The sequence below is a fragment of the Neomonachus schauinslandi genome, chromosome X (assembly GCF_002201575.2).
Source record: "Neomonachus schauinslandi chromosome X, ASM220157v2, whole genome shotgun sequence".
Classification (NCBI taxonomy): Eukaryota; Metazoa; Chordata; class Mammalia; order Carnivora; family Phocidae; genus Neomonachus; species Neomonachus schauinslandi.
Window position 1 is genome coordinate 100,680,005 of NC_058419.1, and position 19,294 is coordinate 100,699,298.

General features: G+C 41.1%; 1 protein-coding gene across 5 annotated transcripts in view; it reads right to left on the bottom strand.

Annotated features, from left to right (window-relative positions):
* The window catches only part of GK (glycerol kinase), a 76,767-nt gene that overhangs the window by 52,074 nt on the left and 5,399 nt on the right, over nucleotides 1-19,294 (bottom strand). For all 5 annotated transcript variants that reach the window (XM_021677933.1, XM_021677936.2, XM_021677926.2 and 2 more), the window contains exons 2-4: nucleotides 13,823-13,896; nucleotides 11,647-11,753; nucleotides 2,145-2,222 (exon numbers count right to left, since the gene is read on the bottom strand). In XM_021677933.1, coding sequence (XP_021533608.1) covers nucleotides 2,145-2,222; nucleotides 11,647-11,753; nucleotides 13,823-13,896 — 259 coding nt within the window. The remainder of the gene's footprint in view (nucleotides 1-2,144; nucleotides 2,223-11,646; nucleotides 11,754-13,822; nucleotides 13,897-19,294) is intronic.

Below are 19,294 nucleotides of genomic sequence, written 5' to 3' on the forward strand. Positions count from 1 at the left end.
TTATCCAAATAAGAACATAGGCTTTGGGGTTGGAGAGGTTTATGTTCAAACTGTGGCTTTACCTCTACTTACAGCTCTATGGCGTTGGACAAGTTATGTAGCTGTTCCCCCCATAATTCATTTGTAAGATAAGGCAAGTAAAACCTGCTTCAGGCTCATTGAGATTAAATAATATGAGCAACGTGTTTAGCACAATCCATAGCACACAGTAATGTTAGCCCTTATTGAGCATTATTATCACTGCTAGTTCTATTAAAACTAATAAATAAGTCACCCTATCTGCGAATCTGATCAGTCTCTTCACTCTTTGGTGAAATATGTGTAGACATTTTCACCTTCATAGCTTGTTCACACTAGCCTTCATTTTTCCCTTTTCCTAATGTAATCCAATACATTCTTCAAGCCCTAAGATGGAGTTCAAGCTCCCCCAAAGGTATGCCCAAAATTCAAAATCCATACTAACATGTACTTGCTCTAATTCCTATTCATTTTAGCAGCATAGTTTATCAACGATTCCCTAATTCTGTGTTAGTCTCTTACCAAAAGTAGATTACAAAGTGTTTATAAAACTGGCCAATAATTCATATCCTCCATAACACACTCAGTATAGCACCAAACACATAAGAGCTTCTCAAGACATGTGCATGGTTCAGTATTGAAAAAAGTTCTTCATATCCCATAGATGCAGTAGAAATTAATACTGGAAAGCACATAGGATGGGGCACAGAGGGACAAAGGTAGAAGAAAAGGAAATGAGTATATAAGCACATCAGAAAAGAAAGTATTTCTGGTAAAAGATTAACTTAAATCTTCTACTTTAAGTATAACTTCAACTAACCTAGTTGCATTATTTTAAAATGACAACTCAAAGTCCAAAGTTGCATTTTTACAATTCAAAGGTTAGAGTTTAAAAGGAACTTTTTGGTTCCTTTGAGAAGGTCCTTCCTTTTCCCTAAGGGGGAAAAAAAAGTAAAACCCTAACTAGTTCAAGAAGTTGGCAAATGGTGATCCATGAAAGAATACCCCCTAGGTATCAGTCATTAAAATTGTAATATCCTGCATTACTTGTATTCAAAATGATTTGCTCATGAAAATGAGAACAAAATAAATATTTAAAACACGTACTTTTGTGTAACAGGACCTATGGTTGCAATTCTTTGACATTTTTTGAGTCTTTAATTTTTTTATCACAAGTACAAAAGACATACTAAATGGTCTCTGATAACACAGTAACTTTAACTACCTTAATTTTTTATAAAGATTATTTCCAAAGGTTTCATGCTACTCTTACAAGGCACCGTTTTAGTATATTTTCTGCTTGAATATCACTTTCTTCCAATCAATACTAAAGCAACTATACTACTAAAATAACTATCAAGTAAAAATAGCTCACTCTAGAAATCATCCCATCTCTGACAATTTCTGCCTCCATTCCCCATCTCACAACCTGGTATTTTATTGACAAAAACTTGTGTTTTGCCATTTGTGAATAGAACAATGCATTTTAGTGACTGTATATTTACAACAAAATTTTCCTTTTAGCAACTGACAGTGTCATTTAGTGCCCAAATATCATGTGTGAAGAGTATGCTACATTATACTCATGGTCATTTACATTTAAGTAAGATGTGATACCTAATGTTGGTATATTTGAGATTTTGAGTTTTTGAACCCCTGCTGAAATAGCCAAATGTGTAGCAGAAGGAGCTAAAATGTTGAGACTTTATTTTCATAACCTCAGATGAGTCAATTCAAATTACTAGATGGGAAGAACAACTACCCAGGTACTTTATAGAGAGATGACTGTGCACACGAGTAATTTTGATTTTTGAGGGGAGGAGGCGAGATCTCTTTTAGGTGTCAGAAACAGCAGGGACTATGAAACAACTGTGGCAACACTGAACCATTTGTATAATACAAATAATCAGGAAAAGGAGAAAGCAAGGGAAAGACTTAATTCAAGATGTGAATAAATACATGAGGATGGTAAATACAGAACAACTAATTTCTTAGAGGACTATTCTGCCCATCCCATCTGAGTATAGGAAACACGACTACATGCTTTCTCAGCCAGACATTTCAGGGTGACAATGTTTGCAAGTGGAGAAAGGCCTTGCATTTGACATACACAAACAACAGCTTACCCACAGCATTGTAGAGAGGCTCTCCAGTTAACTTGTCCCAGACTACAGTGGTTTCCCTCTGGTTACTGACACCAATAGCTTGAAAGAGAAGATTAAACAGAAGGGAATACAAGTCAAACAAGTAGAAAACTACTTCAGGAGAATAATTCTCATGGGTTTTTTTTGTTGTTTTTTACAGGCATAACTAAACATAACAATTCGAAAAAACATCTGGCACTTTTATAGTGGTATTGAATATACTGTCTGTGAGTGGCTCCAGGAAAAGTAAATACCCACTGTCAAAATACCCACTGTCGAGTGCTTCTTTTTATTTCTGCAAGACTGCTTCCCACTTCACTATGAGCACACGGACAACATGGATTCAGATCAATATCTCCCAAATGAAAGGCTCCCAGGTTACCTTATAAAAAAGGGAATGCACTAATTCCAAATTTACAATACCCAATTTATAATTCTTTGGAGACCAATAATCACCTCATCCATTTATTTACGAATTGCTATAGGCAATTTCCGTCTGGGGGCACACACGCGCGCCTGCATTTTAAGAAAACAGCTACAGATAAAATCCTTCACGCTGGGCAACCTCCTACTGCGGTTCTTTAGAAATTGTTTTGTTTCGGGCGCCTGGGTGGCTCAGTTGGTTAAGCGACTGCCTTGGGCTCAGGTCATGATCCTGGAGTCACAGGATCGAGTCCTGCATCGGGCTCCCTGCTCGGCAGGGAGTCTGCTTCTCCCTCTGACCCTCCTCCCTCTCATGCTCTCTGTCTCTCATTCTCTCTCTCTCAAATAAATAAATAAAATCTTAAAAAAAAATTGTTTTGTTTCCATATTGGAATATGTTCTAAGACATATGAATTTGAATAAGGCATAAATACAATATGTGATAGCATTTACATTATACTGACCTTCACACGACTCAAATGCTGTAGTTACAGTTATTTTAGGTAAAAATACTAATCCATTCCATTTTATTCAACAGCTTGATTCAGCCAAATCAGAGGTTCTCAGACTTGGCTGTACATTCGAATCAACTGGAGAGCTTTTAAAAAAAAGTATCCGTGCCCAGGCCATGACCCAAACATTCCAATTTAACAGACAGGGGTAGGATCTGAACGTTAGTATTTTTCTTTCAAACTCCCCAAGTGATTCTACCGTGCAGCCTGGGTCGAGCACACTGGCCTGCCTGAAGGATAGAACTCTCTTCTCTCAGAATGTAAGGTGAGGACCGACTTTAAAGGCTATATAATCAATAACAGGTCTTCCACTTAATTTCCCCCAAAACCATTCATCACGTGACCATTCAGACAGCGCTTCTAGTGACAAAATAGTCACTACCTCTCTTGAGGCAGACCAATCTTTATTCACAACTTTGTTATTTAAAAAAAAATCCTCTTCCTTGTAGCTTTCACCTATAGATCTTAGCTGTAGTCTTTGGAGATACATGGAAGAAGGTTAATACTTCTACATGCGAGCCTTTCACAAACTTGAGGCAGCTACATTGTCCCCCGGGTCTTCTCTTTCCCTGTGTAAGCTAAACAGTCCAGTTTCCTTCCACTACTCCCATCATATGGCATGGTTTATTTATTTTTATTTTAAGTAATCCCTATGCCCAGCATGGGGCTCAAGTTCACAACCCCAAGATCAAGAGTCAGATGCTCTCCCGACTGAGCCAGCCAGGCACCCTTCCATGTGGCATGATTTAAAATCCCTTCACCACCCCTCCTAGGAATACGCAACTTTGTCCATACTGTTCAAATTGTACACCCAGAATAAAACACAATAGGAATGTTCTGACCAGCACAGAGCTGATGGGGACCAAAAGTTCCCTTGTTCTAAATAATCTTCTTTTTAAAGCTCAAAACAACAGTTTATCTTTAAAACAATATATTAAAATCTAAATAAAAAACATAATTACTTAGATTTTACTTTAAGGAGATTTTATGTGTAATAGAGAACAATGAAAACTGGCCTATGGAAAATGAGCAATATGTATTTTTTCTGAGGTCGATAATTGACATTAGTTTCAGGTATATAACATGATTGGGTAGGTGTATATACTGTAAAGAGATCATAGCAAATCTAGTATTCTCCTGTCACCGTACAAAGTTACACACTATGCAATACAATATTGTTGACTATAGTCACCATGCTGTACAGTATATCCCCATGACTTATCTATTTTATGACTGGAGCTTGTGCCTCATCCCCTTTCTCCCATTTTGCCCCCCTCCCACCCGCAAACACGGCTCTGTTCTCTGCATCTATGAGTTTTGTTTGTGTTGTTTTTTAAAATTCCACATAAAAGTAAAGTCCTACAGTGTTTGTCTTCCTCTGTCTGACATTGCACTTAGCATATGCTTAAGGCCCATCCATGTTGTCACAAATGACAAGATTTCATTTTTTAATGGCTGAATAATATTCCATTGTATATTCCACTCGGATATCCATCAATGGACACTTTGGTCGCTCCTATCTTGGCTATTGTGAATAACTGCAATGAACATAGGGGTGTATCTATCTTTTCGAATTAGTGTTTTCATTTTCTCTGGATAAATACCCAAACGTGGACTTGCTGGATCATGTGGTAGTTGTGTTTCTCCTTTCCTAAGGAACCTGCATACTGTTTTCCCCAGTGGCTGCACCAGTTTGCATTCCCACTGACAGTGCACGAGGGTTCCCCTTTCCTCCACATCCTTGCCAACAGTTGTCACGGTCTTTTTGAGAATAGCCATTCTGACAGGTGTGCTGGGATATTTCATTGTGGTTTGGATTTGTATTTCCCTGATAATGCGTGATGATGAGCATCTTTTCATATGCCTGTTGGCCATCTGTAGGACTTCTCTGGAAAAATGACATTTGGGTCCTGTGATCATTTTTTAATCAGACTGTTTGCTACTGAGTTGTAGGAGTTCTTTTAATTTTGGATATTAACCCCTTATCAAATGTAGGATTTACAAATACATTTTCCCATTTAGTAGGCTGCCTATTTTGTTGATGGTTTCCTGTACTGTGCAGAGGCTTTTTAGTTTAGTTTTTGATTACTGATTCAAACTTTTTGCTAATGTTCGGCCTATTCAGATTTTCTATTTCTTCATGATTCAGTCTGGGAAGATTGTAGGTTTCCAGGAATGTATCAGTTTCATCTAGGTTGTCCAACTTACTGACCTAGAATTGTTCATAGCGTTCTCTTACGATGCTTTGTATTTCTTTGGTATCAGTTGTAACTTCCTCCCTTTCATTTCTTATTTATTTGAGCCCTTTTTTTTCTTAGGGAGTCTAACAGTTTATCTAAATAACCTTTATCAAATGCAAATTTACTTACTAGAACACCTTTTCTAAAGGTATAAAGATGACTGATGGTCTACTTCAAGAAACTTAGGAGACACAGGGTAAAAGGAAGAGATTTGGGGGCATTTCCTTAAAAACAGAAGACACTAATGTTTGTAGGAATAAAGATGCAAGACCAAGGAGAATGTGCAGAGGGGGCAGGGGAGCTGGAAATCAATGGGACATGGTCTTGATTCTTGTAGTGACAAGAGGGGATGAGATTAATGCACAGGTGGAGGGAGGAGCCTCCAGAAGGACAGAAGGCTATTGCTTTCCTTGTGATGTGGGGAAGTGGGTAAGAGTTCTAGTATTAAGTACAGGAACAGGAAATGAGGAATTAAGCCCTCAGAGCCTCAACGTTCTCTGTGAAGTAGCACACAAGGTTATCTGCTCAAATGGGCTCAAGCAAAATAGGATCATGAGTTTGGGGCACTATTCAATTAGAGCTCAGGCTCTGAAGCCAGACTGTTAGGGTTCAAATTCGAATTCCTGTTTCCTAGCAGCATGATCCTGGATCTCAATCTGTTTTATATTCTGTAAAATGGAGGTAATAGTTCCCACCTAACAGGGTTACAATGAGGAATCCCTGAGTTAATGCATACTACGACAGTGCCCGGCACATAGTAACTGCTTAATAAATGTTCCTTTCTGCTTCCATTCATTGTCATCAATATTATTATTTCCAAGTAATTAATTTATTTTAGAGAGAGAGAAAACACAAGCAGGAGGGGCAGAGAGAGAGAGAGAGAGAGAGACTCTAGAGCAGACTCCACACTGAGTGCGGAGCCCAACTCAGGGTCAATCCCACGACCATGAGATCATGACCTGAGCCGGAACTAAGAGTCGGTCACTTAACCGACTGCACCACCCAGGTGCCCCTCATTGTCATCAATATTATTGAGGACAGAGTGGACTAATAGTTGCAGAGAATGGGACTGAGCTAAGCAGGACACATAAAGGAATTGCCCAGCAGTACTGGGCGCACAACAGAGGCCAGAGAACTCAGTGGGACCTCAGCAATGGACTGCTAAATTGGAATACCATTAACATGATAGTTTTAGGACAACTTCACACTGGGGGATCACAATGAATTCATGGTCCAGTAAAATCTCCTATTCTTCCCCACTACATTAATTTTCCATAAACAGACCGGCTGCTCGTTTAGCTACAGTCTCGGAGTCACTCTCCTCTGCCCTTTGGACTCCCTTCTTTATTGGCTCATTTTAACTTCTATTCAGAGTATAATCTAGGGCTATTTTCTAGCTGACTCATTGGTCACAGGTTCCTCCCTGACCACTCCTTCTTTCCCTTCTATCTTAATTTGATTCCTTTGTGCCAAGTAAATTGATTTTCTTGCAGACAAAGTCCAGCGAGAGAGTTTCTCCGGGTTCTCCTGCAGCCATAAACGTATCTCCATTACTGGTTTCTCCTCAGGCCTTATGCGGTACCTCTGAACTTTTTCAGTGTTCCAACTTCTTGTCATTTTTACCTTAAAATCCTCTGTATTTTTTAAAGATTTTCTTTTTTTTTTTTCAATGTGGAGCTTGAACTCACGGCCCTGAGATCATGAGTCACATGCTCTACCTACTGAGCCAGCCAGGTACCCCCGTGTTTTGTTTTTAAAGAAAACTTTTCTAGGGCACCTGGGTGGCTCAGTCAGTTGAGCATCCGATTTTGGCTCAGGTCATGATCTCAGGGTTGTGAGATCGAGCCCCATGTTGGGCTCCCTGCTCAGCGGGGAGTCGGCTTCTCTCCCTCTCCCTCTGCTCCTCCCCCGCTCGTGCTTAAAAAAAAAAACAAAAACAAAATTTTACTAAATTCTACCTCTGAAACTAGTAATACAATATATGCTAAGTTGAATTTAAATAAAAGATAAAAACAAAACAAAAACAAAACTTTTCTGACTGCTGATTCCAGCACACATGCTTCTCTTAATAGTGCCTAATTTTCATTCCCTCTTTCTCAGAATTACACATTGAGGTTCTGTAATTCTTCACCCTGGGTTTATCTCCCATTTAGGAGCATATGAGAGTTACATGCATAAAGTATATATGATTTCCTGGCCCCACAGTCTTTTAGTTACAGATACTATCATCACTGACATATATAAAACCCAATTTAGTACACTGTATCTAGGAGGTTCATGCTTCACCTGTACACTCCTTCTCAAGAGGTATTTTTCTCAGCAATGAGCACTTCCAGTAAAATTAACTAGTTAAATGCTAACTTCAAAATCTCTGGTTCAATTTTGCTTAACATGGCCTGCGAAAAGTTATAATGACAGTTAAGAAAATATACTCAGAAAAAGCCTTTGGAAATACTGCAGGGTGTTATAACTGTTGTTGGTAGAATTATGGACAGTAGGTATCCTTATTTAAAAATAAAATCAGGAGCACCTGGCTGGCTCAGTAAGTAGAGCGTGCAACTCTTTGATCTTGGGGTCATGAGTTCAAGCCCCATGTTGGGCCTAGAGCCACTTAAAAAATTAAAATTGTAGCTTATAGTTGGAACACGTTTTTAGGGAAAAAAAAAAAAACCCAACCCTAAAATCACCCAAAGCGAAATAATAAGAGCCCCGTGGGGAGACTCTGGGGCTATTAAAAATGCCACGTGGAAAGAGGTCTAAAGCTTTGTAAGAAAAACAGTCTCTGGAAAATGTGTGCTTGAGGCATCTTATAACAATTGGAAATGAGATGCACCACAGCTGGGAAGCTATTTTGGAGAACAAGGTGTCTTTCTGAGACCCCCTGAGAGTAGATAGAAGACAGAAATATGTGTGGATATGTTTGGCAGGGCGAGGTAGTGGATGTGGGGGGTTTCCCTTTTCTCTAACAGTGTGGTAACTACTTTTGATACAAGAGAATTTAATCACTGAAAATTTTATGCTCTTGGGTTTTTTAAATTTATTTTTTAAAGTAATCTCCATACTCAACCTGAGGCTCGAACTCACGACCCCAAGATTAAGAGTTGCATGCTCTACCAACTAAGCCAGCTAGGCGCACCTATGTTCTCAGGATTATAGCGGTGTATGTTATGTTTTGCTTCTATCACATGAGGATGAATAAGAGTATCCGGTACTTTAATTCTTTATATACTCTGTAGCTCCTTCAGCCCAGTCACAGGCAAACACAGCTTCCCAACTCTTTCTTTTTTTAAGATTTTATTTATTTATTTGACAGAGAGATAGCGAGAGAGGGAACACAAGCAGGGGGAGAGGGAGAAGCAGGCCTCCCACTGAGCAGGGAGCCCGGTGCGGGGCTCGATCCCAAGACCCTGGGATCATGACCTGAGCCGAAGGCAGACGCTTAACGACTGAGCCACCCAGGCGCCCCAAGCTTCCCAACTCTTTAAGGAAAGAAGCAGCCTATTTACTTGTCTTGGACTCCTGTGTGCGGTTGAGCTGGAGAGTGAACTTTAGTTTTGGTGACACTGTTCATCCAGACCTGAAATCCACAAAGCTTCTGGTGCAGGACAACTAATACCAATCAAACTAGAATTTGCAAAAGAAATACAACCAGCTAGGGGCACCTGGCTGGCTCAGTCAGGGAACCATGCGACTCTTGATCTCAGGGTTGTGAGTTGGAGCCCCATGCTGGGTGCAGAGAGGTGTAGAGATTGCTTAAAAATAAAAATAAAATCTTTAAAAAAAATAAATAAATAAGGGACACCTGGGTGGCTCAGTCAAGCGTCTGCCTTTGGCTCAGGTCATGATCCCAGGGTCCTGGGATGGAGTCCCGCATCGGGCTCCCTGCTCAGCGGGAAGCCTGCTTCTCCCTCTCCCTGCTGCTCCCCCTGCTTGTGCACGTTCTCTCTCTGACAAATAAAATCTTTAAAAATAAATAAATAAATAAATAAAATCTTAAAAAAATACAACCAGCTATGATAAACTCTTAATGATTTTTTTAAAAGATTTTATTTATTTACTTGGGGGGGGGAGAGAGAGAGAGAGAGAGAGAGTGCGCGCACACAAGCAAGGAGAGGCAGAGGGAGAAGCAGCCTCCTGGCTGATCAGGGAGCCCGAAGCGGGGCTCATCATGACCTGAGCCGAAGGCACACGCTTAACCGACTGAGTCACCCAGGTGCCCCTAAACTCTTAATGATTAACAGATAAGACTATAAATAAATTGCTCTTCAGCTGGAAAATCTGATTTATTTGCTACACGGGAAGTAAAAAGTGAGGTGGTTTGAAAAACCAAAAGTGAAGTGGTTTGTGAAGTTACCAGTGTGGCTCAGGAAAATGAACACTGGCCCAGAAGACAGGGAGCTGTGCTTTAATGTTATCCAAAAACAGACAGCTACCTGACCTCCAATAAGTCCTTTTCCCTCATCTGCAGCTAGGTTTAGGCTGCAAAAGCTGTGAGAACAATTAAAGGACACAACCAACCACCACTTTGATGCACGACTCATCTAAAACTTGATGAATGCAGCTCTAAAAGAAGTCTGAAGCACTTCCACATAGATGTAGGGACAAACAAGGGTAGGATATTCCATTCATTTGTCATTGCATTATCACGTGTCTCCCTCACTTGGCTGTTAGCTGCACAACCCTATTTGTGCTCCATTGTTTCCCCAGCATATCCAGCACGTGAAGTCTGCTGAATGAAAGGTTTTGATAACATTCAGTCTTTTTTTTTTTTTTTGAAGATGTATCCATTTATTTGAGAGAGAGAGAGAGCACAAGCAGGAGCGGCAGAGGGAGAGAGAATCCGAAGCAGATTCCCTGCTGAGCACGGAGCCTGAAGCAGGGCTCGATCCCACGACCCGAGCTGAAACCAAGAGTCCTATGCTTAAACAACTGTGACCCAGGTGCCCCTGGTCCAGTCTTTTTTAAGTAAGTTTTATTTATACAAATAGAGGAAAGTCTGAAAACAAGTTCAAAGGTTCTCCTCAGCATCTCCACCAAAATAAATAATCAAAGTTTCAACTCAGGAGTGTTGGTAAATCTCAGAGCCAATTATGATGTGAATCAAGGCACCATCACCACCAACTGATGGCTGCCCTTATGTAGAGTCAAACTAGCTAAGGGGGCGCCTGGGTGGCTCAGTGGGTGGAGTCTGCTTGAGATTCTCCCTCTCCCTCTGCCCCTCTCCCTGCTCATGCTCTCGCTCTCAAATAAATAAATCTTTAAAAACAATAAAACTACTTGTAATTAATAGAGATCTGTAATAATCTAACACTCTCAATTATTTTGGGGGAGATTCTCTTAGTGAAACACCTTGATTCCAACCGCCCTCCCCCAGCTGTTCCCCAGTCTATCTGGGAGCTCCAGCAAAAACCCCAAGCATCATCTTTGACCCATCACTTCCCCTGACAGCACTACTCTATTACCCTGACTTCCAATCTATCAACTTCTGCCCCCTCTCCTCACCTCCCCCGCTACCACTGTCAGTCAAGTCACCATCCTCTTTCTCAGGACTTCCACGGCAGCCTCTACACTGGTCTCCCTGTGTCCACACTCAGACCTTCACGACTTCACCACACCGCAGTGAGGAAGTTGTCTTCAAACTGCAAGTCAGACCCTGTCATCCTGTCACCTTGCTTAAAACCTTCTCACGGCCGGCCCCCTGTAATACTAAAAATAATAACACCCAAACTCCTAACCATGGCTGACAAAGCCCTATCCGTTTCCCTGATTTCTGCTCCTACTGAAACCCCTGATGCACCCCCGCCCTCACCCTTCTTTTACTCCACTTTTGACACGCTGGCCTTTTTCTGACCCAGAAATAGGCCAAGCTTATTCCCACCTCAGGACCGTTGCACATGCTGCTTCCTTTTCCTCAAACATTCTTCTCCCAGCTATTTGCATGGCTGGCCCCCTTTGGCTTGTGAGACCTCAGCAGAAGTGTCACCTCCTCAGAGAGGCCTTCTCTAGCCATCTAAACTAAAGTAAGCCTCTCTAGGCACACCCTACTGTATCACTCAGTTTTAGCTTCTGCATGGTACTTCTCAGTATCTCAGATCAGCTTGTATTTGTCTGCTCTTATTGTTGGGCTCACACCCACCGGAATAAAAGCTTCATGAGAACAGGGACCTAATCTTCCCATTTATTGTCACATCCTCGGTTCACATAGAATTGCTTGCCACCGCACAGGCACTCGGTTATGTGCTGAATGAAGGAATGAGTGAATTTGATTGAGATAATCATACATGGAGAAAAATATTCTATTAAAAATACCTTTTATGTTGGAAATATCAATATTGAGCTGTCCAAGTTTCTCACATGTTTTCTCTATACACTCATAGACAGACTGCAGAATCTCCTTAGGGTCTTGTTCCACCCATCTTTGAACAAAAGAATGTATCTGGTTAGTCCACAAGAAAGCAGTACAAATGTAATTTATTTCTCTAGAAATGTGCACTTATGAGGGTGTGGCTGGTGCATAAATCAAAGAAAATTATATTAGTAAAGGAAAGCATCGCCAATATTCTAAACAAATGATTTAAACAAAAGCCCATTTCCCTTACATTTTTCTTATTCTTCATATAGTAATTAATCATTTGAAAGAAGGCAAGTAATGACCACAAGTAGCAGATACTCTACCTACTTTAAAATAATTTTTTCAAATTCAGTAAGAAATTAGTTCCCCAATTCTTTATATCCTGTGGCTTTGATGAATTTTGATAAACCATCCACATGCCTTCACTAGTCACTAGCTATTTCTAAGTAGACTGAAATATATATATTATTCTTGGGATGGATGGACTGATTGATCTACTTATTTACTTATTTGTGTATGTGCTTATTTATGAAGCAAAATGAATTCTGAAAAGTCAAAGAAGTATACTAATCTCTTTTGCCATTTTTCTCCCAAACTGTTTTGTGAGAATTTAGGGAAAAAATTTAAATTTCTTCCAGTAATTATTTCATGTAGACAAGGGATTGCTTCCAGTTTTCAGACCCAATCCTGGTGCCATTTTGGTAAGGTACAAGGACCTCAGAAAGATCAAAGGCTCATAATAAATGACAAGGAAGAGAAATGTGGAAAAAACAAATGGCAACTGAGGAAAACCACAAGTAGAAAGGACCCAAATTTTAAAAGTCCTACCCTACAATCTGCAAGTACAAGGGAATTCCAAATGCCTTTCTTCTCGGCCTTCCTTGAGCCTGACTGGCTTTCCTGAGCTTTGAGTTGTCTCTAAATTCTTTTTCTAAAAACCTAACCTCCTTCCACGTATTTCTAACTTCTGTCCCTTCAAGACCCAGGTGCTTTCTCTCCAAACTGCACTGGGATTAGGTCTGTGGACAGTCATTCTAATGCTAGTACCACATCAATAGCTTTTATTATTAAAGTAATTCTCTAAAATGCAGGAGAACATTTTTCATGGAAAGAAAATACCAAAACTTGGTAGGGCATCAAGTTTTTTTTTTTTCTCTTTCTTAAATGGAATTAAATTTTAAAGTAAAATAAACAGATTAAAAGTATACAATTTGTTGAATTTTAACAAATGTATGTATCCATATGTATTCCTGTCACTCCTGAAAGCTCTTTCATGCCTCTTTCCAAATCAATCACATACTCCACAGACAACCAATTTTTGGGTTTCTATCATCTTAGATTACTTTCGTCTCTTCTTATATCTCAGACACAGCCATGTAGTATGTACTTTGTGTTCAGCTTTTTTCATATTTCATGGTATTAATACGAATCTACCATGTTGTTGCATGCATCAGTTCATGTTTTAAAATCTGCCTCATGGTATTTCACGGTTATTCATTCTACGATGACAGACATTTGGGTTGTTTCCAGTTTGGGCTATTATGAGTAAAGCTGCTATAAACATTCATGTGTGTCTTTCTATAGCCATATGCTTTCTTCTTTCATTTCTCTTGGATAAATTCCTAAGAGCAGAACCTGCAGATACATGGCTGATTTCCTAAGAAACTGCCACAGTTTTTCAAAGTGGGTGTATCATAAACGTCATTAAATTTTAAATAATATACTTAACATCCTATTTAATTACAACTACTACATATGCACATTATTCCCAAGAAGGATGACTTTAGCATTAGATGGTAAGAGATGTGAATGCTTATACTCCAATCAGCAAAGCAGTGTTCACCAAGGATGGACACAGAACTAAATGCCTTCAAAGTCAATGTGGAATTTCCGATATTTAATACTCCTTTGCCTTACTACTTTCTTATCCCTTCCTTTCCTGTCACTGAATTCCCAAGCCATCAATCACCCACGTGTTTTTGCTGAGCCACCAAAGTATTGCCTCTTTCCTTGTCTCTCAAGTCTTCTCAGGAGGGGTTTGGTGAAGTTTGCTTTACAAGGCCAGAGGGCTGGTAAGGGGAGATGGATTAATAAACATGAGGTATCTTTTACATATTAAATCAGGAAACGTACCCTTCTCTTGGAAACTCTTGTTTTATTTCCACTTGATGATGACTAAGTAGTTCGGCTGTTTTTGAATTGAAAACCTGAAAAACATATTGCAACGTTAGGGTGAAAATGCACGTAGAGAGCAAAGGTGTTCAAAGCTATTCAGCAACTTAAGTTCTCAGTCACTGACAGAAAAAGTCCGATCAGATAAAATGCCACACAGGATGTTCTACCTTCTCTTCTCATAGAATCACGATAAAGAGAAATCTATTGAACATGAAGCTAAAGGGACAATTCCTTATTCTTTAAAAAAAAACAACAACAACAAACGACTGGCTCCAGGTGTAGAAAATTGAATACACCAAGCAATTAATAGCACAGATCTCAAGAGAGAAAGGAAAACCAAGAATGAGAGAAAGGCGGCAAAATGCTGATGATAATGGTGTAAGGTTCCGTTCTGCTTCCATCTTGGATATAGAGACACAAAGAGTCATAGATGCCCAGGCAGAGAAGGGCCCTGCATAAATTCCTTCAGAGGGAAGTGCAGCAATGCATCTAGCTCTTTTAAAGGTAAGCAGAGCCCTATCAACAAGGGGAAAGTGTTTCCTGCCATCCATCCGGCTGAGGGTGCTCCCTGTGACATATAGTGTCATGGATTGTTGACCTTTGGTATAAAACATTTAAACCAATGGATGACAGCTACCAAAGAAGTGCTGTACAATCCTCCACAATTTTAATACTACTAAAACAATACTTAAAAAAAAAAACAAAACAGGGCGCCTGGGTGGCTCAGTTGGTTAAGCATCTGCCTTCGGCTCAGGTCATGATCCCAGGGTCCTGGGATCAAGCCCCGCATGGGGCTCCCTGCTCAGCGGGGAGCCTGCTTCTCCCTCTGCCTCTGCCTCTCTCTCTCTGTTTCTCATGAATAAATAAATAAAATCTTAAAAAAAAACTTAGCCACTTTTTCTCATAGACATTCTTTTTCACCTGTGTGTACCTACACTTGAGTACGAAAGTCCTTAGGCCTTCAGAGTCAGGATTCATATTTTAATTAAACTCAACTTCCGAAATCACTGTAATTACAGTGGTAAAGTTACATCCAATTAGGTAAGAAAGTGTGTCCATGGCTAGGTTTCCTGTGGGAGAAAATTACCTGCTCAATGCGGTCTGTGAAAGGGAAAGTACGAAGAGAAAACACACCATGAGCAGCTGCCGCCCTCCCTCCCCAGCACACTATCTCCCTTTCCGGAGGAAGTGATAAATATGATGAAAGGAAGAAGGTAAAGTCTCAAGTCCTTGGAGGAGATAAAATATCTTACAAGTCAAAGGTTAACTTGACGTGTCATAAATAAAAGGCACTTGACAGAACCCCAATTAATATCCCCCTAATTTATTTATTTATTTCTTTTAAAGATTTTATTTATTTGACAGAGACACAGCTAGAGAGGGAACACAAGCAGGGCGAGAGGGAGAGGGAGAAGCAGGCTTCCAGCTGAGCAGAGAGCCCGATGCGGGGCTCGATCCCAGGATCCTGGGACCATGACCTGAGCTGAAGGCAGACACTTAAGGACTGAGCCACCCAGGCGCCCCCCCTCCCCCCGCAATTTACAACTTAGCACTGGGGTGTATCTCTAGGATGTTCACGCCATTTGTCCTATTTTTAATTATCGCTAGGGCCTAGAATAGTGCCTGGCATAGGGCGGACAATAAATATGTTGAATGTCTGAAAAAAATATGGTCTACCAGATACTTATTGGGAGAAAAATTATCAAATCAAATGAGAAATGGTTATGTGACAGAAAATCTCTAATAGGAAACCACAGTTGTATTACTTTTATCCATACTACTTCTGCTTCCAGGGTCTACTCACAAATCCCCAAAGGACTCTGAGTTAAGAGATAAGGTGTTCCTTCTGGTCGGCTGGATTCATAAACACCTCAGTAGCAGACCTATGGGGCTCTGAATGGAGTAGGATCCCTGTTCCATCATCTGGTAGTTTTTACTAGGCTAACTTCAGAACCCTTATACTAATAATGGATTTGTAGGCCTTTGGAATAGGCAGAGAAAAGGGAAGAAGTTTGGTAAATTCCGTTTGGCTTATCAGACCATGATGCTGGTGATCACACAGCATTTGGATGTAACAGGATGGAGCCTGGACCTCCTTACTTTTTCAGAGTTCTGAAACTGTGCAGAATATAGACACCACCTTTAGAGGTTTAGGAGCTGACCCTGTGCAACACTTTCAAGTTTATGGGACACTTTCTAGGTATTTTTAGAATCATCAACTTTCTTACTGCAGCACTGTCCAACACAATGCAAACCACTTATGTAATTTTAAGTTTTTTCTTTTCTTTTTTTTTAAAGATTTTATTTATTTATTTGACAGAGAGAGACACAGCGAGAGAGGGAACACAAGCAGAGGGAGCAGGAGAGGGAGAAGCAGGCTTCCTGCCGAGCAGGGAGCCCAATGCGGGGCTTGATCCCAGGACCCTGGGATCATGACCTGAGCCGAAGGCAGACGCTTAATGACTGAGCCACCCAGGCGCCCCTAAGTTTTTTCATAAAAAAAAAAAAAAGTAAAAAGGGGCAGGTGAAATTAATTTTATTAACTTTTATTTAGGCCAATATATCTAAAAAAATTATCATTCTGACATGTGATCAACAGCAAAACCTATTAATGAGACCTGCTACTTTTTTTCGAAGTAAGTCTTTGAAATCTGGTATATGTTTTATGCTTACGGTCCATCTCAATTTGGACTAACCACATCAAAAGTGGTCAATAGACACATGTGGCTAGTGGCTATTGTACAGGACAGTGAAGTTCTGCAGTACTGTTTTTCTCGTACATCTAGGTTCCTGGGAAGAGTTTTAATGGCTGTCCATTTGTCTGCAGATGGACAAATGTACAAAGAAGGCTAATGATGCTTCCACAATACTTTCTGCCTGGAGGGTTACGAACTCTATATGAGAGCACAGTGCCCAGTAGCGAGAATGCTAGTCTGATGTTTTCCAGCAGATTTCAAAAGCCACTGTCAACTAAAGATGGCGGTGGCTATATAGTTTTATAAAAGTTCTAGCATGCTCATTGTTTAAAACTCATTAGGTGGCAAAGGAGGAAGACCTCAAAATTACACAGAGGTTCCTCACTTTTTTCTCCCTTTTCAGATTTGAAATTCACCAAATTTAAAAGTCAGTTAAAACTTCAGATGCACAACAGCACAGAGTCGAAGGCTCTCTTTAAGAAAGTTAATTAAAAGGCATATTTGAAGGCACGAGGAGTCTATGCTTCTTGGAAGAGATCTTTGAGATCCTGTGGGTCAGCATTTTCAAAATGTGCTCCTTGCATCTCCAGGACCCTTCAGAAGCTGGGAAGGAAGGACAGGGAGCTCCAGCTGAGCCTTTGGGCCACGCCATACCTCAGAGTTCACACTTTATCGACTTTAGCTTCCAGATTTAGGCCCTTTCAGAAAAGAGCTTAACAATGGAGTCCTAAGGCAAAAAACAAATGATTACACAAACTGAAACCCATGGCCCTAATGTAATGCTCTCATACATTCCAAAGTGAACTCCAGAAGATTGGATAATACTCACAAATAGGACTAAACTCTTAAGTTTTCTAAATGCCAGTTCCGTGCTTTTCCAGTACAAAATCATGCTAATACGAATTATGATCTTTTCATCCTCCATTAAGTGGCAGCAAATACGGAGTTTTAGGACATAAAAGGAGAAAGGACACCTCACCCAGACTCGTAGGAGTCAGAGGGAGGGGCTATCAAAAGAGGAAAGTTTTAGGCTAAGACTTAAGATGGACTGGAAGGGAGTGCGTGTGGGCCTGGGAAGGGATGGGAGCCCAGGCTGAGGCGGGGAGAGCAGCTACCACGTGTGTGGGGGGATCCAGGTGAGAAAGCTGAGGGCTGCGGTCAGAGGGGGAGCAGCAGTGGGGATCCAAAGAAACTGAAGTGCATTGCTGAGAGAGATTTAATTTAGGATATAAGCAATTAGATGCATCAAGGGCTTGGAGGGGGAGGAGTAAAGGAAAAGGAGGGACATTCATGGATGACGGGACAGGTTAGCAGAGGCAGTGTTTACAAGACACAGGACAGGGTGGGAATAGTCGTTGTGGCACACAAAGGGGTTAAGGAGATCGCAGAGTTCATTTTAGATAATGTGTTGTTTGGGGTGTTATTCAGGCATAGACGTAGAGATGCCCAGTGGGCAGTTGCTTATGTGGTAGGTCATAAGCTTAAAGGAGGAGATCTGTTCAGGTTACAAACCTGGAACTAGTAGATAGGTAAGTCCTGGAGATCTAACACACAGCGTAGTGATTAGAGCCAACAACATCGTATTATAAACTTCAAAGTTGCCAAGAGACTAGATCTTAATTGTTCCCACCACAAAAAAGAAATGATAACTCTGTGACACGACAGAGGCATTAACGCGACTGTGGTCATTGTATTACAATACATATGGATCAAAACAACACCTTGTATACCTTAAACTTATGCTGTGTTATATGTTGGTTGTATTTTAATTTAAAAAAGAGAGAGAGAGAGAGAAAGATCTGTTCGCAGAATTTTGTGTTGGGCAGAGAGGTGGATGAGAACTTCACGCTTGGTGTAACACGGAGGCAAAGAGCACTGGCCTGGGAAGCACACAGAGCTGGGGGTGCGGGGTCAAGCTCCAGTCCTGCTCGCATCAGCGGTTTGACTTTAACTTTTCTGAACCTCGACTTTTCCAGCTGTCAAAGGATTAAATGGAAGAATTTATGGAAAGTATTTCACACAGGGCAGGCACATAGTATGCATCCAAATGACGAGGCCACTGCTGGTGCTGCCATGACTATTTTCATTACTGTTACTGCTGTGGTTTTTTGTTTGTTTTTCAAGATTTTATTTATTTTTTTGACACAGAGAGAGTAAGCACAAGCAGGGGGTGAGTGGCAGGCAGTGGGAGAGGGAGAAGCAGGCTCCCCGCCGAGCAGGGAGCCCGATGCGGGGCTGGACCCCAGGACACTGGGATCATGACCTGAGCCGAAGGCAGACGCTTAACGACTGAGCCACCCAGGCGCCCCCGTTACTGCTGTTACTACCACCACCAGCCGGCAGCACAACTGACTGGTGGGAGTGAGGGTTCAAAGCCACCCGTGCTATGCTCATCTCTAAGCCCAAATCACTTATCAGTTCTAGGTTGTTTTATGGGGAGGGCAATTGCAAACTGAAGAGAGGGTAAAAAAAAAAAAAAAAAGGGAATCGTGACCATCTAAGTCCTGAACGATACTGAAGGGACACCTGGGTGGCTCAGTTAAGCGTTGGACTCTTGTTTTCAGCTCAAGTCATGATCTGAGGGTCCTGGGATGGAGCCCATTGCAACGGGCTCCCTGTTTCGCAGGGAGTCTCCTTGAGATTCTTTCTGCCTCCCTCTCCCTCCCCCTCTGCTCCTCCCCCTCCTCCTTTGTGCACGCATGCGTGTGCATGCGCGTGCGTGCTCTCTCTCAAG